Genomic DNA, 27840 nt, shown 5'->3' on the forward strand with positions numbered 1-27840 from the left:
TAGATTACACTTCCACATCAATATGGGATAAAAACACAGACGGATGATACGGAAATGGAAAATATATAGAAAATCGAGACACTGGATTAAATCACTTGTAATGACTGTCTCACACACTGTCACACAAACACGCACAGCCCTACAGCCTCCTCCCCCTTAGAACAAATGCTGACCAAGATAGCCTACACAACTACTACAACACAGCACAATCACTCCACTGAGCAGCGCAAGTGCAAGCTGACAGCGAACCATCCATCGCGGCGTGCCGTCACTGCCGTGGTGGGGTAAGACGTAAAGTAAAAGGACCAGTGGTAATTTTTTCACACCACACCACCAACAGCTATGATGATCATCCACAGTGTGAAGTAGAAGTGAACCGATCGACCCTGTGTAACAACAACGATGAACGGAATTGCCACGGCCACGGGATCGGCTTCATGTCGCTTCGCCCACTATTTTGTTGTGTGCGGAGTAGATACGGAGACTGGACTTGAACCCGATGATTTAGCAGGTAAACTCTGACTGAAATAAACAAACAGCAAAACGCACCGAGAAAATCAATGTAGAACATGTCCGTTTGCTTACTAAGGCTGATGACATAATATTTTTGATATAGGCCTAATAACAGATTTGGGGATGGGAAAGCGTTTATTGTTTATTGGGGACCGTGTTAGATGGCTTACTGTCTTTAATATAGAATCATATTATTTATAACGTCGACTCGGCTACATGGGGAAATCGAAATGTTCATGATTATTGTTGTTTGATAATAATCAATCAACGTAGGACTATGCACCTTGTTGTTTATTACTTGCATTGGTTTTTCTATAGTGTCGATGAATGTAATTGAATGTTATGTTTGTGATTTTTTACTCAAGACATTTTTTATTCTAGCTTGTGGCATTGCATTGGATCAAGATTGTCATTAGTGTCATATTTATTTTATCGAGTCTGATATGCAAATGTCAGACTCGATAAAATAAATCTATTGTTTCTTCATGTTCAAGCTCTCAAGAAAACAGAAGAGTCCTGTTCACTGATGTGATTCTCCATATAACACATGAAGCTGCTGGACTGTGTGTGTGTGTGTGTGTGTGTGTGTGTGTGTGTGTGTGTGTGTGTGTGTGTGTGTGTGTGTGTGTGTGTGTGCGCGCGCGCGCGCCGTGCTTGTGATATCTCAGATTAGACCCTTCCAGACCTCAAAAAGCAACCATAATCTATATTAAATCAGAGCCTGGATGGTCCTATTTTATCATCTGTCTGTGACAGAGAGAGCACCATGATATGTCCCAAAATGACTTTAAAGTCACACAAACCAGTGCTCAATGACTGCATGTCAATGAGGAGGTCTAAGCTAAGGCTGTACTGGTGGCATTGGTTTCGTGTTACCACAGTGATGATGACATACACACAATGACGTGTCCTTTTGTTAGTCTGTGTGATGGATTGTATTGTTACAACAGACATCATCATAATGGCTCGCTTTCTGTCTCAGCCGTCAGTTGCAAAAAGGGACATGTCTTTGTTTACGCCAGGATAAAGCGGGAGGGTGCTGAGGAGAGATTCACGTGTGTGTGTGTGTGTGTGTGTGTGTGTGTGTGTGTGTGTGTGTGTGTGTGTGTGTGTGTGTGTGTGTGTGTGTGTGTGTGTGTGTGTGTGTGTGTGTGTGTGTGTGTGTGTGTGTGTGTGTGTGTGTGTGTGTGAGAACCATATCAGCAGCGTACTGTGGTTGTCTCAGTCTCTGCTACCGTATCCCTGTTTAAGATGTGAGTCATGGATCTCCCATCACAATAGTCACACCCTGTATTCTGACAAGGAGTAGGAAGGCGCTGTGTTCTCTCAGCAGAAGATTGTCTCCTTATGTAGAGCACATCCTCCCCTCTGGGACGTGGTGTGGTGTCACAGGGGGCGTCACACCATGTCTTTTTTAGGATGACACCTACATTGGATGTTAAAGGGCACAACGGAGTATAATATAAATATGGGTGTCTTGGTCTTTTATTTAACAAACTCTGTCCTTCTGATACTTAATTGTTTTGCCAAAATGGATGTGCATTGCATCTCCTATTGTGAACTGGTGTTTATTTAACCTACCATTGAGAGGACAGTGAAAGGTAGCTTCTTGCAGAGTTTGACACGGACTCTAGTTGGAATATTTAAGCTCCACCAATCTGCTTATGTAACAGCAGGTCATCTCATCTCCACTGCAGCAGGGGGCTGCTCTTTTCACTGTGTGTGTGTGTGTGTGTCACATTGTGTATTTGTGATAGCTATTGTTTCTGGATTATTGTCTTCAGTCGCCTGTACATTTGAACAATAAACTGTGTGCGAGGGTGCGCGCACGTGTGTGTACGTGGTGTGCATGTGTATTTGATGAATGATTGCCGAGAGACAATCTGCTCTTGTTGGCTTCTCAATAGATGCCACTGTGTTTTCTGCAGAAAATTTCACATGACGATCTCTGTTGGAATACTGGCCTGCCCAGGGCTTCAGGCCTGGCTCAGGCCAGATGACTGTCACAGGGGATGATATCATCTGTGAAGGGTAGAATCCCAGAAACAGTTTACCCACATGAACCCTAGCCCCTATTTTAGGCATGTCACAATAGGCGAACATTCTGCAAACATAGGTAAAGAGATTTAGTGATTTAGTGTGAGAGGGGGAGAACTAGACCGTTTTGGATCAAGGATCCTGGTCAACAAATTATATATTGCTGTCGTAGCGGTCCGGGCACCTAGGCTACACTGCAGCCTTCGAGTTAGAGACTTCGGTTTGAGTCCCGATCCCGACAGCCCTTGCTGCATTTCACTCCCCATCTCTCCCATTTCCTGTCAGCCTCCTGTCCTATAATGGCATAAAGATAAAGATCTATTGGTTTTAATCAAGGCAAGACAACTGCTTCCTCACTGCATAATGTATTAGGAGTTTTTCTAAGATGGCTTAATTGTCTTATTTGAAGTATAAATGTGTCTTACTTGAAATACCCTGCTACAAACTGCTTACTAAACATAGGTTCTATCACCAGGTTACAAGGGACAACATTTTTGTGAATTTCCCTCATTGGATACTCACAATTCATGATGCCAAGATATGGGGCTTCCAGTTGGCTGAGCCAAGTGATCCACTTCCCAATTGAATGCCAGTTGGCACTGGCTGTCATTTTAATTTCTCTATGTTGCTGTATCTCTCTGGCCCGTCTAATGATGTGATTGAATGTGATGGAAGGGTTCACAGATTTGACCTCTATGCCTGTTCAATCATTAATGTGGGCCTGTTTTTAGGGACTGACATTAATTTCTCTGAAGCTCTCACCATGCAAAGCTCTATAAAACTCATTTAGTGTTTGTTGCTCCACAGCCTACTGTACCTTGATGTAGATTTACAGGACGCAGTTATGACAAGGCTCTCACAATAACATGATATGAGGAGCAATCTAAGAAATGGACAAATCCCCAAACTGAGAAGGTTGGTGAATGAAATGCACATTATCAAGCATATTGTATAAAGGTGCTATATAAATGCACCATTTACCTCATGCAGAGCGCTCAGTGTCCTTTTGCACAGTAGATCTGTGTGGTAGTAGGTACTAAAGTGAAATCCTGCATGCATAATGGTAGTGACAATATGATAATTCCAGCCTAACTGGAACAACCAATTAAGCTTTGAATAACCAAAACAGAAACAGTCCACATCCCCCCTCCCTCTTTGTCTGTTCGTAAAGCATGAAAGAAGGTAGGGAGCAGAATAGACAGGGTGGGAAGAAGGGAGGGCTTTAAATGGGTCAGCTGATGAAATTTACGATGAAGCAGTCAATTGACGCGTTTCCGCCCGACCGCCGTCCTCAACAACCATGGTAACACAGCGGAAATGGCTGCCATGGCAACTACAGTAGATGTCTTTTACTGAGGTCAATCTCTCTGTTTCACCCGTGTGCCTTTGCAACATTTCAGCTTGGCTAGTCATCATTGAATAAACCCTCAACTGTGACTGTCTGTGAAATCTGGATGTCACATGGTGTCACGTATCACTTCCCCTGTCTCTTAAGAACACACTAAGCTTCTCTCTGCTACCCACTCGTCTGGCACCCTTTCACTGTATGAGATTTCAAATCACTTGTGTGCTGAATGTACAGCTTCATTTGCGGTTTGCTGTGCGTCATCAGTGGCAGGTGGATATTGCTAAATAGATTGCATGCCATGTACGTCAAAGTAGAGTGGATAATTTCTTCTGTAGCACCTTTTCCTTACCACGTGTGATTATGACAGCTATGTCAACCATAGATGTTCAACAGTGAGGATCTGCAAAATGCAGCTACATTAACTGAGGAATACAGAAAGCAACACAAGTACAAGACCATCCCCTTAGAAATGGCAAACATATATATTATTTTTCACTTTTCCAAAAAACAGCAAAAAAAAAGGAAAAATACACACAAAGAGCTTAATTTTTCATATATTACAATACACAATAAAAACAATGTTTGAAATTCTGCTTAATACATGCAATACTTGCAATGGGCTGGAGGAAGTGATCCCACTTTTCCCATTTGTTTTAATAGAACTTGTCCTCTTGTAGTCAAAGAATGAATGTTAGTTTTTCCATGATGTATATTTGAATTGGCAAACATTGAGTATCTTATTTACATATTCACACAGATTGTCTTATCTACATTCTTACAACTGACCATGTTCATGAGTGGGAAGTCGGCAGGGGAGGCATTCTCTGTCGCTGCACTAGCGACTCATGCACACTGGTCAGGCAGTGAGTGGAACTGAGAAGTGTTGCGTCGTTATGGTTTGAGAGTTATCTGATAGTCCAATAAACAGGCTGTAAACATAAGTCATGGAATAATAAGAACTGGCATATTTTAATTGCCCGGGATCCCAAAATGAATGGTCCATGTGATATGCATATGAACAGCAAAGACATAGATGAAAGCAAATATGACCTGTTACATCACAAATCAGATTGTTCGATCATATCAATCCGTTGGTCGGGCGCCCCTTGAAGCAGGCCAGAGGGGTCGTCTGTCCTGGAGAGCTCTGACGTGTCTCTACTTTTTCAGACACTATAGAAATCTTTCTGTCTCTCTGTGACCTTGCTTGAGCACAGCTGGGTTAACTGCTTAAAAGGTCTGCTTTATCCCATCAGAAGAACAGTGTGTTCCTCTGCAGGTGTTGTATCCTCCTGGTAAAACTCCTCAGTCCTCACTGTCAGGTGAGACACGTGTAGGTACACCCTCCACAAGACCATCAGTATGGGTTGGCACTTGGCAGTGACGGGGAATAGACACTATACGCACAGGAACTGGCACACTCACGAGGGATTCGAGGGAATGAAATTAGATTTATTTCATGACTTTAGTGCAAATTTAGTTATCTTATGTTATAATTGTAATAATCTCATAGTCTCCCTCCAGAACACAATGTTCACTATGATGATGAAGTTTTGTTTTGATTCACTCCTAGAAGATGAAAGGGCTTCCTACAGCAAAATGATGGCAATGGGGGTGCTGTGTTGGCCTCTCTAGTAGTCTATTTCTATGTTAATTAGTTGAGTTACATAACTCCTGTGAGCTCTTCCCTCTCCCTTTGCTGCAGAATTGTCCCTACAGTCACTCTCACCTCTGTATTGCTGACAACACAGAGAAGCTGGTGTCAGACAAGGCTGTGCTGTCCTTTCCATGAATCAAAGCACTGTCTGTCTGTCTGTCTGTCTGTCTGTCTGTCTGTCTGTCTGTCTGTCTGTCTGTCTGTCTGTCTGTCTGTCTGTCTGTCTGTCTGTCTGTCTGTCTGTCTGTCTGTCCCATCTGCCCTCTAATGTCCTCTCGTCATGAATTCTGTTTTCTGAAGTGATAAATGAAGGACATATTGCTCCATGGTAATATGACACCATGCTCTCTCTCGCTCTCTCGCTCTCTCGCTCTCTCTCGCTCTCTCTCTCTCTCTCTCTCTCTCTCTCTCTCTCTCTCTCCTTAAAACTGTCCTCTTCTCTCAGGGGAAGGCTTTGAGCAGAGTCCCATCCGAAGATCCTTTAAGTCGAAAGTGTTGGTGCATTATCCTGAGAGTACAGACAGGAACCCCTTCAATAAACATGCTGTTAACATGGTGAGATACTAACTGGACTTTCTGTTATCCTGACAGATGACACCTTTTTGCCAAAGAAAATATGTTAATGACGGTTAGAAGATTTAGAACACTTTCCTGGGGGTCTTTATGTGTGTAATATGTGTTTTTAGAAATTTTAGATTTTTGCAGTGAGCCCAGTGTCTCTGATGTCATAGACACTGGGCTCACTTACTTCCTGGACTACATGTTGTCTCAGCGTATATATCTATTCTCCCTCCCAAAAAAGGATGAAATTTTTTATTCCGGTACCTGCTCTCCTGTGTCTACTGTCTACTGCTCCTGCTGAAACCATCAGTTTGTTCTCTTGTTCATCAATGTGTTGCTTATGAAAGGGCGCTTTAGCCCCTGCCTTTTTGACCTTTTTGGAGAAAAGTACCCTCTCTGTTCTGAGGCTCTGACCGTCATCAGTGCAATGAGTACATCTGCACCAAATCGTTCTTAATTGAGCACGGTGCTGTGCAGGTGTGCACAGTGCGCACACTCAGAATTATAGCAGATCTACAAGCTCACAACGCGTCGCAGGCGACGCATTGTGAGCTTGGAGAGCGGCTATTTTGGGTGTGCAGTACCGCCGCCGTGCAACGAAGTTGAAGTATACTCAATCAAAACTAAAATGAGCACATGAGATTAATTCATTTCGCGTGGAGAGCTACACTGCTGCAGTGCGCACACAACCCAAACGAGTGAAGTGAACCGGTCCGAGACAGATAGTATAACACTTACAGTCACATACATGACATGACATACTGTTATAATTTGTTACGACTCACACAGGAAAGGGGGACAACTTAACCTCTCTCTCTCTCTCTCTCTCTCATAACGAGCGACCTGCGCTGGGTTTTTCATAAAGTAGTCCAGTGTCAACACCAGGAAGTGACGGCCTTCCGGCAGAATGGTACAAGGCTTTTAAAGAGGAAATAACGCCACTTCTATTAGCCTCTTTCAACTGGACCCTTAAGAACACAGCTATCCCTCCATCGTGGGATCAAGCCTTGATTTCAGTAATACTAAAAGAGGGCAAAGACAAAGAACAGTGCGCCTCGTATAGACCAATTTCTATTTTGAATCAAGACTATAAACTTTATGCCGCCATCATTGCTAGGAGGCTCAATTCATTTATCACAGACCTGATTGACGAAGATCAAGCAGGCTTTGTCCTGGGGAGACAAGCTCAGGACAACATTAGACGCACCCTTCATGTTCTCAATCATGTTGAAACGAGACAAACCAAGCTGTTGTTGACAAGCCTCGACCAAGAGAAAGCGTTCGACTGTGTATCGTGGTCCTTCCTGTTTCAAGTACTGGAGCGAATGGGTTTTTCTAAGGAATCAGTTAATTGTATAAGGGCACTCTACTCTAAACCAGTTGCTAGAATAAGGGTAAATGGACGTCTCACAGATGGCATCACGCTGGAACGTGGAACGAGACAAGGTTGCCCGCTGTCCGCAGTTCTGTTCGCGATTTTTATAGAACCCTTAGCCCAGGCCATTAGAGAACATAAAAGTATAGAAGGTGTTGTCATAAAGGGAATAGAACACAAACTGGCTTTATATGCAGACGATGTACTTTGTTACTTAACTAATCCCGAACAGTCCCTCCCACATCTCTTCGACCTTCTTAAAAGATATTCAGGCTATAAGTTAAATGTTAAAAAAACACAGGTTTTAGCCTACAATTTTGCTCCAAGAGCTAATACAGTACAAAACTTCCCCTTTAACTGGAATTTAAAAGCCATAAAATATCTAGGGGTTTGGATAACAAAAAATTTGATAACTTGTATGACAAAAACTTCAATCCTATCAACTCCAAAATAAAAAAATGACCTTACCCGCTGGACTGTGCTCCCTTTAACCCTGAGTTCAAGAATCGAAACTATCAAGATGAATATCCTACCAAGACTCTTATATCTCTTCATGTCTCTACCTGTTAATGTTCCATTTAAACAATTCAATGAGTGGGATAAGTTAAAGGTATATTCAGTGATTTCACACAAAAAACCCTGTAGGTTTCGTTTTTGGCTGGGACCCAGCCTTTCGTCCAATCAGGATAGAGAGTCAAAAACGAAACCTAAGGTTTTTTGACCCCCAGGGGTTAACTGGGGACAGGGAGGAACTCCTTATATGGTCAGCACACTCTATAGTAGGGAGGATTATCACAACAAAACAAAAAAAAAGTGATATTTGAATTAAGTGAAATCACTGAATATACCTTTAATTTCACGATTCATTTGGAATGGCAGAAAACCAAGAATTAAATACACAATATTACAGCTAAGTAAGGAAAAGGGTGGCATGTCACTACCGAATCTTAGAGACTATTTCTATGCAGCACAACTTAGATTTGTTGCTTTATGGTGTGGCAACGACTCAGACGCCAAATGGAAAAGCATAGAACTAAGTGAACAGGATATCCCAATACAAGACATGTTAGGTAACCAAAGCCAGTTTAGATAAACTAGATCCAATCACATCTTTCACACTACAAACATGGCACACCCTCGTCAAACAACTAAAAATAGAAAAGCAATCAAAAATACTGAGATGGGTTGCCTTTGATACGGCATTTAAGCCAGCGATACTAGATCAGAGGTTTAAGTTTTGGTTCTCCAATCATGACATCACATCCTACTATAAGCTTATGGAAGAAAACCGGTTACAGAGCTTTCAGAAACTGAGAGATACATATTATCTAGAAAAGGAAGATTTCTTTAGATATCTCCAACTACGTCACTATTTCAATCAAGAAATTCAGAACCGTGAACCACAAATGAATCAAAGTAAACGTATTAATTTAATTGCTCAGGCTCATACGAAAGGAACAAAGAGAATAGTATCAAAATTATACAAAAGTATTTCAGACTCCAGAAAACATACAACCGATTACATCAAAGAGAAATGGGAGAAAGAACTGAATGCCCAAATCACAAGTGAACAATGGTTAAATATTTGCAGAACACAACACACAACTTCAAGTTCCAACACCTGGCGTGAATTCTGCTGGAAAAACACCTCCCGCTTTTTTCACTCCAAAACTTAAATCAAAACAGCTTGGAATATCCCAGTTGTGCTGGAGAAACTGTGGAGAGGTAGATGTAAATCACTATCATGTTTTCTGGGGTTGCTCTGAAATTCTCACCTTTTGGAAAAATGTCACAGAGAAATTACAGGAGATTCTGGGCTTTCAAATGTTAGATTCTTGTTTGATGCTATATTTGGGAGATTTACCAGATGAAATTATGGGAAGTGACAGATATCTGATGAAAATCTTTCTGGCTGCAGGGAAGAAAGCCATTACTCGGAAATGGCTACAGGTAGATCCTCCTTCCATAGATGAATGGTTCCAGATAGTCTCAGAAATATTCGACATGGAGAGAATGACTGCTAATTTGAGATTGAAGAGAGTCTTTTGAAAACAAATGGGAAAAAAGGTTTGATTATACAACTGAACAACAGGTGAGCTAGGAAACAGAATGTTTGGCTTTTATTTTATTTTTGCTTTGTTTTTTGTTATTTTTCTCTGAATGTAAACAAAAGATATGATCCTTGAATCCTTGACACAAATATTCATGTTTATTATACATAGATGCTTATATTTCTAGATCTACTGTTTTTAGTTGAGTTGGCAACACATAATGTAATGTAATGTTCAATTGTTTGTCTTTTTGCTTTCTGTATGTCCTTGTATGTCTATTTCTGTTCATGAAAAATTTATAAAATTTAAGTAAAAAAAAAGAAAAAGTAGTCCAGTGTCATTTCACAATTTTCACAAACTTTCTGACTGACAGGAATGCGATTATGCAATCCTTAATTTAGCAAAGCAAGCAACTGCTCATTTTACTTTGATTCACATTAATTTGGGCTACAGGGCAGACTGGTTGGGTCATTTCCTCGTGTTTAAAATTAGATATTCCTCAAAATCTGGGTAGAAATGTAAAATAAAAATTAAGATACCTTTTCAGATTCCAGCCCCTGCCCTTCAAATTACCTCTGCACGTCCCTGCCCCCTCCCCGCTCTCTCTCTCCAAAGCAATTGAATGGACTAGACTTGCTGGGTGTTGAAAAGCCGGTCTTTAGGCTACTTTTTGTTTTCGCGGGCCGTGGGGCGGGCGGGTCGTTGATTAATATATTGTTTTGCGGGGCAGGTTGGTGCGGGCTGGCTCCCGTGGTGGGGCGGGGGGGCGGGTTATGAAAAACAAAAACGGCACACGCATCACTAATGGAGACACTCAAGTTCTTCGCTTGAGGTTTTTATTAGTCTCATATGAATTTGACTTTGATGACCTGATTATGGTAACCCCCATTATTAAATCTCAACTTTGGAAGTGTTATCCAAAGGGTTGGCCATTGAGGACATTCTCAGGGGTTAACATTCTGTCTCCTCATCTACCTCTACCATTATCCCTCCGTCTCTCCTTGCCCCATACCACTCTCTCCTCAGTTGTGCATGCCAAGGGGCCTGGGCTTTCGCACACAGGCAGACGGCCTCGAACCTCAGTTCCACTCATTCACCATCGCCTCCGACGACGGTACACGCTCCTACGGCTTCGTTCACACCTTCTACGAGGAAGTGACGAACGCCCAGGTCATCACCGCCATGCAGACACTCCACCAGATGCATCACGTGGAGCACCACTCATCTGCTTCCTCCTCTCCCTCATCCTCCTCCTCCTCCTCGTCAGCCTCGTCCCCATCCACCTGCAGCATGGACTCTCTGGTGAGCAGCCTAGACGAGTCGGACACTGAGTCTCTGCCGGGAACGCCCGTCTGCCTCGGCTGCGCGGGCTCCTTTGACCCGGCGCGGGACACCCTGTACGTGTCCAAAGCCCTCTGCCTTCTCACGCCGCTGCCCTTCCTGCAAGCCGCCCGGCAGTTCCTGCGGCAGCTCCACCAGGCGGTCGCCTCGCACACGGCCCCCCCGCTCCCGCTGGAGAGTTACATCCACAACATCCTGTACGAGGTGCCCTTGCCTCCGCCTGGCAGGTCCCTGAGGTTCCACGGCGTCCAGGGACCCATTGTGTGCCAGCGGCCCGGCCCGGGAGAACTCCCCCTGGGCGACTATCCCCTCGGGGAGGCCTTCTCCCTGCTGGGCGTGGACAACATGGTGCAGCTCCTCACCTGCGTACTGCTGGAGATGCAGGTCCTGCTCTACTCTCACGGTAACGCCATCCTGGTGTCCCAAATTATTCATCATCATACATCATCTGGTTAAATTTACGTCATATTTGGCGGACATTTGACTTAATTTGTCCTTTTATTGTCAATGGCAAATATTGAGACGTGTGGGGACAAAAGCTGTATATAGCACCCCTCAAAGACACAACTACTGTTGAGCAGTTCATTAATATTCATCAAACTCATTCTAACTTTACTCGACCGCAGCTGTTAATCTTAACAGCTGGTGGTCCCCTGCGGATGCTTACTCCTACTCTCTGTGTCAGCACAATTAGAATCTCTACTGTAACTATTTGTGCAAATCCTTTAAAAAACATTTAGAATAGCATCTATGTTAGAGTGGACTATATGCTGTGTTCACACGGGTAGATGCAAAAGATGCAAAGATACACAGTGTATTTGTAGCTGTTGTAGCTTTTGCAGCAGCTACAAGCATCAGATTTGCTTCATAGTTTCACGTCTCTGACTTCCATTGACAATGAAAGGTCGACTGTGAACGCAACATAAGAACTGTCTCACGAGGCTTGCGCACCAACAGACTGTCTGTTCCCTAGGCCAGGAGGTCTGGGGCTGCTGTATGCTGTTTTTCTGTTGCTGATTCTTCCTCAATAAATTGCCAACCTTCACCCTGTTTAGATATTCATATTTCCATTATACCGTCCCTAATCTTCCCAGACTACCAGCGTTTGATGACGGTGGCTGAAGGCATCAGCACCTTGCTGTTCCCGTTCCAGTGGCAACACATCTACCTGCCCATCCTGCCTCCTCCGTTACACCACCTCCTGGATGCCCCGGTGCCGTTCTTCATGGGTATCCAGCGGAGGGACGGGACTCAGCGGTCATCCCTCAACCTGCCCCATGAGGTACAGAGCACACCAAAGGCAATGTGTAGCCTCTACTGCAGGGGTACCCAAAAGCTAGATCGTGATCTACCAGTAGATCACAAAGACTGTGCAGGTAGACCACATGACATGCCCCTGAAAATATATATAATTTAAAATATGAAAATTATTTTGGCGACTAATATTAAGGCGACTTGATTGATTGACAAAAAAGATCCTGTCAGCTCAAACCCGCACCTTCAGGAGTGTTGCTCACAAATGTTAGTAGTGTGACAAAGTTATACAGTGTATATTTTTTTAAACCCTACCAATTCCAATTCCATCCAAGTGTGTTTGTCTTTGCCTCCGGGGGCTTTAAAACTATTTTCAACTATGGTATGTATATATATATATTTTGGTGGGTAGATCTTGTTGAGCTGGTCATTTTTCTCAAGTCGAAAAAGTATGGGCACCCCTGCTCTACTGCATCAATAGATTACTGAACATTTTGCTCAACGCGCATGCACTGTAACATTTACAGCAGGGTATAAACATGGATGCTGTATTCTGTAGCCTCGGTTGTTAATCTCTTCCATTCTGTGCACATGCTAATATGCCCCCTGGCTCCGGCCTGGCAGCTCCTCTGAGCTCCTTCCTCTTCCGCAAATCCAACCCTCCATACACACTGAAAGATCACGCCGTACTGCATGAGCATCGGCACTTTGATGCAGTGCTGCCCCAGAAAAGAGCCAGTAGAAGGAATACAAAGTACAAAGTGAAAAGAAAACCCACTAAGCATTACGTGGGAAAGGGGGGGGAAAGCTGACGATGTGAATTATTAATGTGAATTAAAAATCTCAACCTATTTCTGGATGTTGTGTAAGATGATACTTGGGACCTTAATTTGCAATAGCAAGCATCAAGTTAGCAAAGGGATATTAATCATATGATACTATGTGAGACTTAACTATTTACAGGCAAAGCAGTGTATGTTCCAGTGTTAATTGACCTTTTTTACGGTCTAAGTAGGATTTTTATTGCACCTGTCCATCTCCGTAGGTGTGCAAAAGGTCTTTGTTCTTCCAAATACAAATTGAAGAAGATTCTATAATGTTGGAGAGGGAAGGAGGAGGCAGCAGAATGCTAGCGGATGTGTGGGACCTGGGTTGGTGCACTGCATGTCTGTTGCTGTGCTGTGTCCACCTTTCACCACATGTCCCCAGAGGCAATGAACTGGCTGTCAGAGGTCACCACTGAAGGTTGTCAGTGCTGACCATGCTTTTCTCCACTGCTGCTTGGAAATGCAGATTTATCTTTGCAATGCAGTGTTCAGCAGCTTTTCAAGTTTAGCTTTTGCACTCTTTTGCCATTTGTTTGCCAATGTGCAGGTCCAAACTAAAGCAGTCACCTTTGCAGTCTCCAGTGTTTGTGATTACAGTGATAGTTTACTGATCTACTAATCCCTCCTGTAGTAATATGTCAGTCTCTCCAAGGGGTGTGTTGTGGTTAAATGCCAAGAAGCCATTAATGTCATGTAAATCTCCCTCTCTGGTCTTAATTTGATGTCTCTACACTTGGCCATAATGCTGTCAGAGCTTCCTCACTTGATTAATAAGAGGTTTTCTTGTGTAAGCCACTAAGCCATTAACTGCGTTTTGATTATCTGTTCCAGGAACCAATTGAAAAGTGGTTTCAGGGTGTTGCATAATTGCAAAGTGGCTGTTTTGATTTCCCAAACAGTGGGTTTTATGGGCCCCCTTATTTTTTGTTTCCTATATTTAGTTTTTAATTATTATTATTTGAAAACATTGAAATTTAAACTTTTTCCCTCAACATCGATTATTCTTTAGTAAAATGAATGATGTGTGAATGTAAATGAATGCTGAGGATTTTACTGTGTGCATTTCTGACCCTCCTCGGTTCTCTCCTCCTCTCTCCCAGGCCAACCTGTGCTTCGTCGACATCGACAACCAGCACGTTGACATTCCGGAGGACGTTCCTTCGTTCCCAGACCAGACGGAGCTCATCCAGGAGCTGAGCGAGGTGCTGCTGCGCTTCGGCCTCCGAGCGCAAGGCGGAACGACCACGGAGCCGGACGCCGCTCCTCCTCGCCTCAGCAGCCTGGTCTTGGAGGACCTCATGGAGGACAGACGGAACGGGAACCTTGGCGGGGAAGAGCTGGCCGCCCTGGAGAGACTGCAGGCGCTGGCGCGGAGGTGCGGCACGGAGAAGGTGGCGGACGGAGTGAGGACACTGGGGCGTGTTTCTGCAGAGGTGGAGGAGGAGGAGGCGCTGCGATGTGCCAAGCTGAACGTGCAACTCAGGGAGGTGTTTGTGGGCCGCTTCACTGCCATCTTTGGCCGATATGAGGAGTATGTCATTCACAACGCTCTCGATCTAGACTCCTGGCTGAGCAACCGAGAGGGCACATGCAGTTTTGACAAGGTATTGAAATTCATCCATGCCTACTTATAAGCCACTGTACTGTACGCCTATTATAAATAATTTGAACCCTGGCATCCCTTTTCTGGACCTAACAGGTGAACATCTGGTTAAACGCATGTTGGCTATTGTTGGTGAAAAGATTTGGTGTTGAGAGAAAAAAGCAGGGGGCCAATTATAGACCCCTGGGTGACGCAAAGTATACATGGTTTATGTGGTTAAACTATACTCTATTCCTTAACAAAACGTACAAAACTAGACCTGTGCACCGTAGGCCGGTGCCCAACGATTGGAACGATGAAAGTTGAAAACAATTCAAATTGGGAATGTACATACCCCACCCGTATAAAATATCTGTTATATCCGTTGTCATAGCAACTGGTCTAACCATCTGTCTGTGTCCCTTTTGTGCCCATACATGGAGACCTCTGTAGGTGTCTGTCTGCCTAATGACTGTGAAAAGTGAAATAATCAAATGGCAGGTGTGGGATAGTGTTTCAACAATTCTTGTTGTGTATGATATTTTTGTTATTGTTCTGTGTTTCAGGGTTCCTTCCTCTCGGCCCAGCCTGAGCCCCACATGCACTTCCTCTCCCAGTTCCTGGAGACCGCCATGTTCTCATCCTTCGTGGACGGGAAGGTGTTGTCTCGCTGGGCGGACAGAGAGCCCCTACAGCAGCTGTTTGACAACCGTCTGGAGAGAGAGCGCCTGTACCACACGGACGAGGAGGATAGCCGCAGCTGTCGCTATACCAAGTGCACCATGATCTATGAGTCAGGTGGGGGAGGTGGAAAAAGTACAGTACTCTAATGTTTTTTACTTAAAAGTAGCATTAACACAGGACTTTTGTTACATTACAAGACTTTTGTTACAAGGAAAAGTGCAAAGTTATTGTCATCAAAATATACTCATTACACAGCATGATCCACAAGTTATTTTGAAGCTCACGTGTTGTGAGCTTGTAGATCAGCTATTTTCAGCATAAAATACAGTAGAGGTGTTTTCACTGTTGTTTTGGTTGCCCAAAAATGTCCCCAACTACCAAATAAAAACAGTTAAAAGTTAAAACACCTCTATACAGCGAGAGTGCAATGTGTTTCTGCGGGTAAACACCACCACACTACTCCAGTGGCTGATAACGGCTTGAGAGGAATTATGTGTAAACATATATGTTATTTAAACACAGGGCACAAAGTTAAATAATATGCCTTTAAGTAAACTTTTCTTAAATTTATTTTCTAGTAAATGTACTTAGTTACTTTTTCTGGGTGGGTGGGTAGGTGGGTGGGTGGGTGTATGTTTACAAACAATGGGAGATAGATTAGAGTTCCTTCTACTCACTGAAAAGGTGTGCTTTGTATAGTAATAAATGGCTTTGTGTTGCTAGAATGTCTGTAAAATGATATTCCCCTGCTCGACAGATTTCTGGAACAGTAGGGAAGGGCTTTCTTACAGAAAAATGCCACTTCTTCCTGAAAAAAATGGAATGCCATGCATTCCATTTCCATTTCTCCCTAGGAAATATTGTCCTCCTAATCCTCCTTCTATGGTCTTTGTCTGGAAAGGCAGTGTCTGTGTCATTATGAAACAGACACCGACACTGTCACAGGATAACATGTAAGAGGATACAAAATGAGGTTATTGACTATAATGACTTGCTGTTATGTATGCGTTGCCCATGTTTCAAGGCCAAAGTGATGTAACTTGAATGTTGTGGCACATGTTAAAATCTAATCTCAGTGTATGACAAACGTGATTTAAACGAGTCAAGGACAACAATGATGTTTACTTTTTGAGGGGCAATTTGACTTTGTCATCGAATCAATTCAAACCTGGTGGACTTTGAGAAATGTCAATGTTACGATCAGAGTCAGAGTCAGATTTAGTTGAAATCTGCAACTCCATTTTCTATTGATTACTTAACCACTTTATACGTAATCGTACAGTGGTGATTCACAGCTAAAATAGTCGATTAATTTCTGCTGTTTTTTTTTAAACGTTTTATAACGTTTTATACGTTTTGAGGGAAAGTTCCTTGAGTTCAGTTGACATGGTTCAGTAAAGTGGGGTAGATGGGGAGAATTAGGGATGAAAAAGGGAGAGGGGGATAATAAACAGTACATGATGAGAGGGGAACTACATTGTGTGCTATAATTAATGCCTCCAACTCTGCTTTGAAGTCTGACCAAACTCACATGACTCCAACTCACTGTAACTTGATTGTTTTACCTCATTTTACCGGTATTTTCCTCTCCATTGTATTTTTCCTCTCCATTTGTGTATATATGTAAATATGTTAGTTATTTTGTGTCTCATTTGTAATTCATCCTGTGCTGCTGTGCTGACTCAGTAGCCTGGTTAATAAACCAGACCGAATCAGCCGTTGGCAAAAATAAATTGCCTGCTGGCGGATTACGGTCTGGAGAGGCTCAATTGTACGCCCATTTCCTACACCAGAGAAATGGGGCGGCCAATCGGGACACGGTATGCAATATGGGCGGGCTTTGGTACAGTGACTTTCAATGCTTGAGACCTTTGACTGACAGTAGCTCTGACCAATTGCGTCAAAGAGAAAATGAAATCCAAGCTGAGCCTCCCCAGACTAATATCCCGCGGTCTGTGCGATATTAGTCTGGTTTATTAACCAGGCTACTGACTCAGTGCTTATCCCTCTTCCCAAGCAGACTGAAAAAAGTTTGAGTTATTTTAGCAAAATTAAATATCAATCAAATCAAAAGTCAATGTTTTATTTTTAATTATTCATCTACAAAGGGTTTTATTGATTGATAAATTGATTGTGTACTTTATTAGCAGTTTGCAAAAAGAAAAAGCACAGGAAAGTACAGTTCAATACCCGGTCTGCTAAGAGGATTTTAAACCCAAGAAAGCACTATGGCTTGTTTCCATTGGGGTCCTTATCGGTGTGAAATGAACACTGTGGTGTACACAGTAGAACGTACCATACAGACATATCACGACTATCAACAAAAAAATATTTTTTGCATATCATTCCATGGATATCCATTTCTATATACTCTTATTCTGTGTCTCCAGCTCAGGCCATTGAGCGCAGACTGCTGAAGGCGGACCACACAGCCATTCACCCCCACCTACTGGACATGAGGATTGGCCAGGGTCGACACCAGCAGGGTTACTTCCCTAAGCTGCAGGCTGATGTGCTTGCACAGGCACATGGCACCAACAAGTGAGACCACCATTGTTCATAGTTTTTTTTTTTTTTTTTTTAAGATATTTTTTTGCGGCTTACGCCTTTTATTGATTTTTTAAGGGACAGATAGTAGGCTGACAGGAAACGGGAGAGAGATGGGGGGATGACATGCGGTAAAGGCCGTGTCGGGTTCGGGAGTCGAACCCGCGGCACACCGCGACTGGATCACCAGTCCGGTGCCCAGACCGTTACGCTACGGCCTGGGCCCCATTGTTCATAGTTAATGGGAAATTGCCTGCATTTCTATAGCGCCTTTATCCAAAGTGCTGTACAATTTTGAGTTACATTAATTGATTCGTGCACACATTCACAATGGCGGCGTCATGCACGGCACCGACCTGCTCTTTGGGAGCAGTTACAGTAAGTGCACAGTGTCTATACTCAATTACATTTTTACATGATGATGGGCATTGAACCAGAACCTTTCAGTTCCCAGAAGGCCACTCCTAGCTCCTGAAGTGAACTCTTCAGCATTGTATTACATTAGTAGCAACGGTAATTCATTCCTGTATTGACTACACAAGCGCCATAAATAGACAAACATATGTTTTATTTATTTATTCATTGATTGATTGAATACTTTATTAACATGATTATTAATTATACAATATACAGTAGTCAAAGGTTATTATAAACGGATGAAACTATAGTATAATACGCACATCTTAGTGGAGGTGCTGGGTTCAAAAAGTGACATAGGAAAAGAGCAGGGAACCCGCACACTCATATGCTCCAAAAGATAAATTTATTGACGACGTTTCGAGTCAAGGCTCTTCATCTGGTCAGCATATGAGTGTGCAGTGAAAGGGGGGGATTGGGGGCAGATGATGTTCACTCTTATTTTGAGGACAGAAATCGTTTACTTTATTTTTTTTATTTTTAATTTTTTTATTAGATGCAGTTGTGAACAATAGCCAAGTAAGATAAGATACATATCCATTGGCCAATCAAATGGTTCACTGCAGCTCAACAGTCAGTGTGAGGGGTGGTCAGGAGATATCTGTGAGCTCTGCGTTCAAAGGCTTGAAGACCATTGTCTGTGATGGAGTCCACTACATGCTCTGGTAGGCTGCTCTGGTAGCCTACCAGTGTGTTATTTGTACTGTAGAGCAGGGGTTCTCAATGTTTTTGGCTGGGGACCCCCCCCCCCTCCCCACCCCCAATACAAACTGACTTAAAAAATAACCTTGATATTAGAGAAAGTATATCATAAATGAATACTGAAACCAGACATAATCATTAAGGAAAGTTTATGCATGTACTATGTGTACTATGTAAACTCTTAATTTCCATTTTCCAGCCATTCAGTTGCAATTTCTTTTAAATAATAATAATTTGGGGACCCCCCCCAAAATAATTTGGCAACCCCCGGGTTGAGAACCCCTGAGTCTAGAACACTGAATTTTGCATTGACATTGAACAGGTGGTCCGGTCGTGTCACAGCATCACGCAGGTCTGACCCCAAGAAACCAGCAACCATTGAAGCCTCAGGACTGGAAAATGAACAAAGACTGGTCAGTGGACGACGTACAAAGTGTACACACACACACGCACACGCACACGCCAATGCCATGTTTAACCATTGGTTTATTATCTTATAGAAGCATACGTTTTGGAGGAAGAACTTCCGTCAGTCCAAGCTGCTTGACCCCTCAACTTCAGCTGTCACTCAAACCCACCGTGAATTTGTGGATGGGCTGTTGAGCGAATGCCGTCTGAAGGTAAGTGATCCTGCTTCCCTCAGCTCACTGTCTCTGACAAAGTTAAACAACCTGTGTGTGTTCGTCTTTGTGCCTATGCTAAATAATGTTGTTTTGTGTATTTGCAGACCAAACGGATGTTAATGGAGAGGATGGGGAAGGAGAGTGTGGAATTAGGTCAGGGAGAAGCCAGTATCACAGGCCTGCAGGAGAACACACTTATCCATAGTCTGTGTGACCTACTGGAGAGAACCTGGGGCCATGGACTGCAGCTAAAACAGGTCAGACACACACACACACACACACACACACACACACACACACGGCAATTCTCACAATTTGATATGCATCACCAGCCTAAATAACTTACAAACATGTGTGTTCCTACAGCATGTAAACGGTTTAATATCACACACGTGGTGAATGGGCCAAAATGTTGAATTGTTGGAATATGTTACTTGTTGAATTCACTCAGTAGATTGTTCGTTTTTAAACAGGGCAAGTCGGCTTTCTGGTCTCACCTGCTTCACTACCAGGCTGCCCAGAAGACAGAGTCACTCATGGAGTCTCCAGGTCAGAGCAGAGCCATGCTGTTCCCTGTTTTCTACAGACCATTGGTCTCAATGGCTGACTGTTCATACGTTGTCATAAAACCTGTCTCCCTGGTTAGTGTCCGCTGGGTTGGAACACAAGAGGCTTGATGAGGGAACTCTGGTCCTGAAGGGATCCTTGATGCAAGATATGAGGTAATGAGAGTACTCTGTCTGACCTTGTAGTGTGGTAATTTAGATCATGGTGTGACCAAAGGATTTGAAGGGCATGCAGGGAGGCTATGTGGGAGTATGAAAACTAAATACATTCAATAGGATTAAAAGTTTATTAAGGCAAACATTTTGCATTGTAAATACCAGATGAGCAGAAAAAGAATGGGAACTGCAACTTTCAGATAAAGATTTATTGAGGCTTTGTCGATGGTCAACATGAACATTCAAATGAATAATGGTTTATATATGATTTATTTGGCACCTTCTAGCAGAACCTCTGCTCTGAATTGTTTGTGTGATGTCCATAAGAAAAGCTTATTAGATTAGTGTTATATTAATGTATTTTCGCTCATATTAACCTATGCTTGTCGTACCAGGTTTGTTCAGACAATGAGTGAGGGTCTGTCTGATGTGGGACAGGCCCGGGCATGGATCCATTTGGCACTGGAAAAGAAACAGCTGTCGCAGCACCTCAAAGAGCTGCTTTCAAACCAGGAGCTGCTCAGGTAGGAGTCATGCCACAATTAACATGAGTATGTGGACAGATTAGACGGTAGATGCCATGTGCAATGGGTCTTGAATCCTTTCCCTGCTTTTTGCTCTTCTATAAACTCTACTCGTTGTTTCCCCTGACAGACAGCTGTATAAGCCCCATGCATTCCTGTTGTGTGAGGAAGAGAGAGAGCAGTTCTTGTTCCATCTGCTCTCTCTCAATACTGTGGATTATCTCTGCTTCACACGTGTCTTCACCTCCATCAGTAAGTCCTGTTCACTTATAGAGGAGTGAGGTTGGTGCATTCATACATGTCAGACATTGTCTATTCACAGCTTTGGCCATATATTCTACATATGCACAGACCATTTTCCTGTTCATGAATCATGCCTCAATATTTAAACTTGGTTAACATCATTAAAATGTTTAATAATGGAGTCGATGTTGGCTAAACCTCACTGATGGGATAAGAAATGCAGTGGCATATTGTGTATGGGAATACGTACTGTATCTCAAACAAAGTTTCAAGTCTCTGCAAATTGATTTTCATAGCGATGAAGATTCACTGTGTTCCATGCAGTCCAATGGCTTCCTCCATAATCAAACCACGGTATATGCTTTAGGAAAATGGTTGACCGCAATGTCAAGTCAAGTATACTGTCGGCATCAGTTGTACTCAATGGGCTGAACATTCCAGACCGTCAGCATGGTCCTTTAGGGATACAGGGTGAGCATAAAATGATGGGTTGCCACATAACATCCATGGTGGATTTTCACACAGACCTCTCAGACTTACCCATTTGATACACAAGCTTAACCCAAGAATGTGAAAATCCTATTCACAGTGCTCAGCAGTTCAGTTGAGGGATGACTTTTTCTTCCTGTCAAAAGGAACAGGGAATATTCTATTCAATGAGATGCTCTTGACCTGCTGTTTTTGTCCAGGTATTCCATACCGTGTCGTCATAATACCCATGAAGAAGCTCAGCATTGCGATGACAACCGTGAATCCTTGGGTGTGTGTGTCAGGGGAGCTGGGTGATTCAGGAGTCAGACAGATCACCAAGAACACACAAGAGATCTTTTTCCAGGTCACTATATATATATATCTAGTGTATTTATTTATATAACTATGTCTACAGCATGATTTATACTTTGTCATAATGATGTTGTGCACTGATAACGGCAGATCTACAAGCTCACAACATGTTGCAATCCAATCTGCTGTTTTTCGGTGTGCGACACCATGATACGACAGAATAATTTAGGCATATGGTAAACATACACAGAAAATATATAACATTGTTAAAAAACCTAGCAAATCTAGCATGTGAAAGAACTTCTTTGAATGAATGCCGGTGTGTGTGTGTTTCAGTGTAAGAACCTCGGCAGACTGAGCACTCTGCAGTTGGGACAGGAGAACTCTGGCCTGCTGGCCAAGTGTCTGGTTGACTGTGTCATGGTGTACAATGAGATCACTGGACACACCTACAGGTGAGATTCAGGGGTGCAACCGTTAATCTAACTAACGGATCAATTTAATTGAAATGAACATTTTCTGCCCTAAATGTCAAAACTTGGGATGCCAGGTTGAAAGTGGTTTAAAGCATGGACAATTATGGAATGATGGATGAATCGAGTCTAATGATTATCCAAAAATAATTATAGCAGGGAAGCAGGCAAATATGCAATTAGTGTGACAGGCCTAGTTGCTCAGGACACAAAGGCCAAATGCTAAAAAGTGTTCTTGCTGAACTTGACTGTTTCCATCAGGATTTTAAAAAGCTAACGTGGCATGAAAATACATACAGGAACATCAGTTCTTGAATCACCAAGGTTATTATTAAAGCACAGCTCAAGACCCACTTCTACACTCTCACTAAAAATCTGAAGTTCTTTCTATTTGCCAAGTATATTTGCACATGATAAACAGGATTTTGTGAAATTGGTGCTTCACGTGAATACAATAGCGGCAATTATATCTATCTATCCATCCACACACACACACACACACACACACACACGATAAAAAATAAAATAAAATAAAATGTATTATAAGATCTGTCTTTTCCTTTTAGGTTCCCATGTGGGCGCTGGCTGGGTAAAGGCGTTGGAGACGGAAGCTTAGAAAGGGTCCTGATAGGCCAGCTGGTGACACCAGGTGCAGAGGAAGATGGTGCGAGGTGGTCAGGGACACCCCCAGAGTTGGGCTCACCGCTACAGAGCGGTCCTGGACGAACAGTCCTGGGAACACTTGGATCGCTTGGTGGCCGGAGCAGTATGTATTGACGGAACCAAACTAATCCTTTAGCGCACAATAGCTAACCTACTTTTGGGTGTCCTTGCTACAATGACAGATTTTCCTCCAATATCACCTTTCTTTTTGCTCACCTTTGTCCTCCATTCACTTGCTTCTTTTGTTTCTGTCCTCGCCTGTCTTCTTTTACCTGCTCTTTTTCTAAGGAATGACGTCTGTTGAAGTACAAGAGGACATGAGGGAGGCAGCAAATAACCTCGTCAAACACTTTCACAAACAAGAACAAGAGGTATGTATATGTGGCATCATGTTTTTTGTATGTGTGTGTGTTTGTTTGTGATGCATCCTCCAAGTATCTCATCACTCATTCACAAAGAGATAAACATGGGATGAAATTAGATCCCTGAGGTGGGGCATACAGTATGATCTTTAGGGTCGCTTCATTATGGCAAAAAAATCATAATATTGAGACCATGATTAGCTAAAGGATTGCACGGCATTTTTAACACAAGACAAAACACGAGCATCATTACATAACCGTATGCAACGCAATAATCCTTTTATCTCGATTATCTTGTTTTCATAATCGCTGTAAGCGTAAGTTATAATTTTTTTTTTTTTTTTATGTGATTCATTGAGCCGCCCCACTTTGAACCCTCACTAGCAGCATCATTATAGTATGTATACCTCCAGGGGGCTACTACCTCCTGTTCAGCAGTCTGCGTCTGGTCTCTGTTGTGTCTGCGTCTAGATAGATCTTTAATCAGCATACTTTATTAGCCTAATTAATGTACAGTGCAGAGTGACCAACCAACCAAAAACTCTGTTTGCGGCACTGAACGCAACTTAAAACCACGGGGAGATGGTTAATGGGTCATTATTGCCTATGTGCAGGCAATTCAAGTGAAAATAATTATGTTTTTATAGGCTCTATTTAGACCACCCCCAAGGCAATGCCAGTGCCATAGAATTGTTTAACATGCAGGTCTCTACTAGGCTGGCACAGCTTTTTCAATTTATTTTCGATCGGGTTCAAAGAGCCTTGGTGCTTTTAGAGGTTTAGTCTTTTGACCACTCATTCAGTATTAGAATGTATTAACCACTTTCATCCTGGGTTTGAAAGTTCCTATTTTGTGAACTCAAAGATTTTCAAGAACAAACAAAACAAAACAAAAACTCAATGATTTTTCAAAAGAATTGTGAAAATAGCTCATCTAGAAGCTCACATCAAGCTTGTAGATTGGTTATTTTAGCAATTTGTCATACGACGAAGTGTATATACTAGGGTTTAAGTGGTTATTTAGATGCATACGTAGCTTCTTATTAATCCCTGCCACCTTCCATTGTTTTCCTCTGCCAGAGAGGAAACCTCACAGTGTTGCTGTGTGGTGAGGGAGGGCTGGTGCTTTCCTTGGAACAGTTCCTCCTTCATGGATTCAAGTCCAACAGACTCTTCCAGAGGAATGTGTTCGTATGGGATTTTGTGGGTAAGTAGCGTGTGTGCGTGCATGCATGCTTGCCTTGCATGCTTGTGAGCGTGTGTGTTTGCAAAATGTATCTGTGACTGTGAGCCCTGAAAGATGTTGTTGCACTTCTCTACTCTCTTTCTGCTTTTTATGAACTGTCCCCATCTAGTGGCAGAAAAGATGTATTTCACAATAACACAATAAAACATAATGTTGCATGGAATGGTGAATCCCTTTTTATAAACATGTTACATGTGGTAATCTAAAGTGCCCCTGTTAATGCTTTAAAGTTTAGAGACTGTATACTTTCTTTTCTCTTTTAAACCTTTGCTTTGTCCTTCATCAATAACATTGATGAGCTGAGTTTGCTCTTATAGTTCCCACTGAGTTGTACAATCTGACAGCGGTTGATCTTCCAACAGAGAAGGCAGTGGTTTCCATGGAGACCGCTGATCAGATGGGGGACTTGCGGGGATCAACGGAACCCGTGAGCCTGTCTTGTGACTCACTGTGTCACTATGTCAGTGCAATCAACGCTTCACCACGCAACATCGGGAAGGAAGGCAAATTCCAGCTGCTTGTGTGCCTAGGTGTCCGGTGAGGATTCTGGATTCTTTAATTAGGTTCTCATTTTGGATTTGAAGTACACAATGTTTACTAAAATGGAAAATGAAATGCTTTCAATAATGAATAATATTACAGCATTTATATAATGTAGTGCTTTGCTTTTCTGCATTCAAAGTGGGTTAAAGCCTTAACTAGTCTAATCTGAGGTGTGATGGCCCCCTGCTGGCTGTATTATGTCATGTATGTAACGGGCACACTTTCCTTTCCCTGGAGCCCTGAATAGGTGCCATACAGCAGAACTGCTTCTCTGATGTCCTTTCAAATTGACCCATTTATATCACACACTGTTATTATGGGGCCAGGCTTTAGCTGCTGCAATGAAAGGCAATACAATACTATGATGGTATGTAATGGTGAAATTAATGTCAATCAACCATGCAGTTGGGGATGAGTATTTTTGCGATACAGTGGGGTAAGGTGAGTGAGTTCATTATAAACACATTAATTGCTTGCTCTGTAGAGAAACCCAAGACTTGCTACCGTCCTTTTAGCAGGTCATAGCTTGCAGTTATCAGTTTACAGCCAGACCCAGTCAAGGAAATTGTTACTGAAACCTGAAAAAGAACAGCACAATTCATTGTGGTTGAGTGCTTGGTCAGGAGAAAGTACACAACCCTGGTCATTATGTTGCAGGCAACTTGCTCACCCCATGTCTTGTGAGTCTTGTAATATGAACCTTCATTAATCATTTATGGGACCATTATTGTCGACCTGTTTGAATTGGCAGGGGCCGGCTGCTCTCCCAGTGGCTCCTCCTGCTGGCAGAATGTGCCCTGACACCACGGACGTATGAGGAGGGAGCGCTGATTCGGGACCGTGCAGCTGTTCACTCCCTCTCCCGCATCCTGCACACACTCCATGACTTCACCATCACCTTGGAGACAGCCCTGGTCAAAGGGGTTGACCTCTAACCCTGCCAAATGGACATTATGAGATGTGGAGTTTGACTCCTCCTTCACAACCTTCTGCAAGAACACTGAAGGGTGAGCCTCAAGAGAGTTGAATGACCTTCTTTCCATGGGAAGGAAAAGGAAGTATATTCAGACAACTGAGAAAGACCCATGGCTTGCACATTCAGAATAAAGACTTTATTGTGGAAAAGACGATGGACTGGATGAACATAATGAAGTATTGAGGAGTATGGCAATTCCTTATCCCAAGAGCTGTTCAAAACATATTGCCTTGTACACTGAAGTAACTGTCCTATATATTTGCTTAAGGAAATATTGTATGATTTTCTTATGCCTGTTTACACTGTGATATTCTGTTTCCTCAAGGAGAAAGTGGGAACCATCTCTCATCGCCCATCTATAGTAGATATTTTCACAGTTCGCCCCATGACCTTGGCACTAGAACCACTGTAACTCTCTTCTCCTGTTGCTGTAATGCTTGCACTTCAATTTTCAACTTAGTACAGTACATGCATGGCCAAATCTTTTTTGTCTCAAGGTGTTGTGATCTCATTAACTATAGATGCGGGACTCCAGGCGCGCGCGCGCACACACACACACACACACACACACACACACACACACACACACACACACACACACACACACACACACACACACACACACACACACACACACACACACACACACACACACACACACACACACACACACTATATGTCTAAATAAAGGATGGATTACCATCTTTTGGGGTCGTATACAGGGTTATGCCTATTTTGCAGTTGAAATGCTACTGGAAAAATACTGAAACCAAATGTGTGTCCTAACTGTCAGCTAAATTATTTGTATTGCTTCGTTAAACAAAAGCTTTTTTTTCTCTGTGGTTTTTATTTTGTTGTATGGCATTACGAATTTATGAAATATTTAAGTATAGTGACATTTTGTTCATGGCGGTGTAAAACATATTGCACATTGTGCTGAAATTGTGGATTGTCATGTTTGTTTAATTGTGCAGTTGTCTTTGTGATACTGAGACAAAATAAGTTTAGATTCCTGAAGATGCTGTGTATTATGTTGATGTTGCATTTAGTTTTGTGAACTATGGAATTATTTTCTCCCGCACTGTCCTACAGTACTCTCTAACCTGCAATGACCAAGCCTCTATTATAATTTTGAGTATAAATTAGAGTACGGTAAGCAATAATGAATTGTTTCCATATTTATGAAATGTGTTGTTAAAAATAAAGTTGACATTGACATAACCCAGACCTTTTCTTTTGTGCAACCTTACAAGCCTATGTATTTAAAAAATTAAACGTCAATTACAGGTGCTCTGCTAGTAATCAGATTACGACTTGCATATTATGCTTTAGATGAGTTTGGCATCCCATAACTCGACATGCTGGTGTAAAACAAAACAAACATTAAATTATCTTTATTGTTAATGGCATTTAATGTTTGTGTTGGGGACAAGATTACGTACATTTTCCCTTCATTGTCAATGGTGTTTTTAAAACAAACATTGAACTAAAAACAAACATTAAACCTGTATATGGAGGAGGAGGGGCCCTCAAAAATACAAGTCTTCAGAATTAAGTAGAGTGATTGACTATAACCTTATTTTTTTAACACGGCAGTGGAGTGGAAGTGTTTTTAATGTGTTATACTGTGATGTTTTTTTGTGTTTAACACACTCATGCGGCATGCCTAGCCTACTGCTGCCCAGTGCCTAGCCCTAGACGTCCGAGACGCGGTCGGTGACGGTCACTCAAATGAAATGAACAATGCTCATTTGGCCTCCTCCAGACAGGAGGCCATCTGGCGTCCTAT

General features: G+C 42.6%; 1 protein-coding gene across 2 annotated transcripts; it reads left to right on the forward strand.

Annotated features, from left to right (window-relative positions):
• The first annotated feature begins 296 nt into the window (after window positions 1–296).
• LOC310856948 (DENN domain-containing protein 5B-like) lies at window positions 297–27259 on the forward strand. Of its 2 annotated transcripts, none has more exons than XM_083762529.1 (21): window positions 297–511; window positions 5998–6107; window positions 10566–11283; window positions 11975–12162; window positions 14062–14565; window positions 15110–15359; window positions 17618–17768; window positions 19216–19306; window positions 19394–19513; window positions 19621–19773; window positions 19990–20065; window positions 20163–20238; window positions 20634–20762; window positions 20893–21014; window positions 21695–21840; window positions 22125–22243; window positions 22828–23027; window positions 23213–23295; window positions 24367–24493; window positions 24895–25069; window positions 25827–27259. In XM_083762529.1, exons 1-21 carry the CDS (start codon window positions 403–405, stop codon window positions 26008–26010), a joined length of 3831 nt encoding a protein of 1276 aa, XP_083618655.1. In that variant the 5' UTR covers window positions 297–402; the 3' UTR covers window positions 26011–27259. The 2 variants fall into 2 exon arrangements, with proteins under 2 accessions (XP_083618655.1, XP_083618656.1); XM_083762530.1 differs by having other exon boundaries at window positions 15110–15341.
• Window positions 27260–27840: the final 581 nt, after the last annotated feature.

The sequence above is a fragment of the Protomyctophum parallelum genome (assembly GCF_964188405.1).
Source record: "Protomyctophum parallelum genome assembly, chromosome: 4".
Lineage (NCBI taxonomy): Eukaryota > Metazoa > Chordata > Actinopteri > Myctophiformes > Myctophidae > Protomyctophum > Protomyctophum parallelum.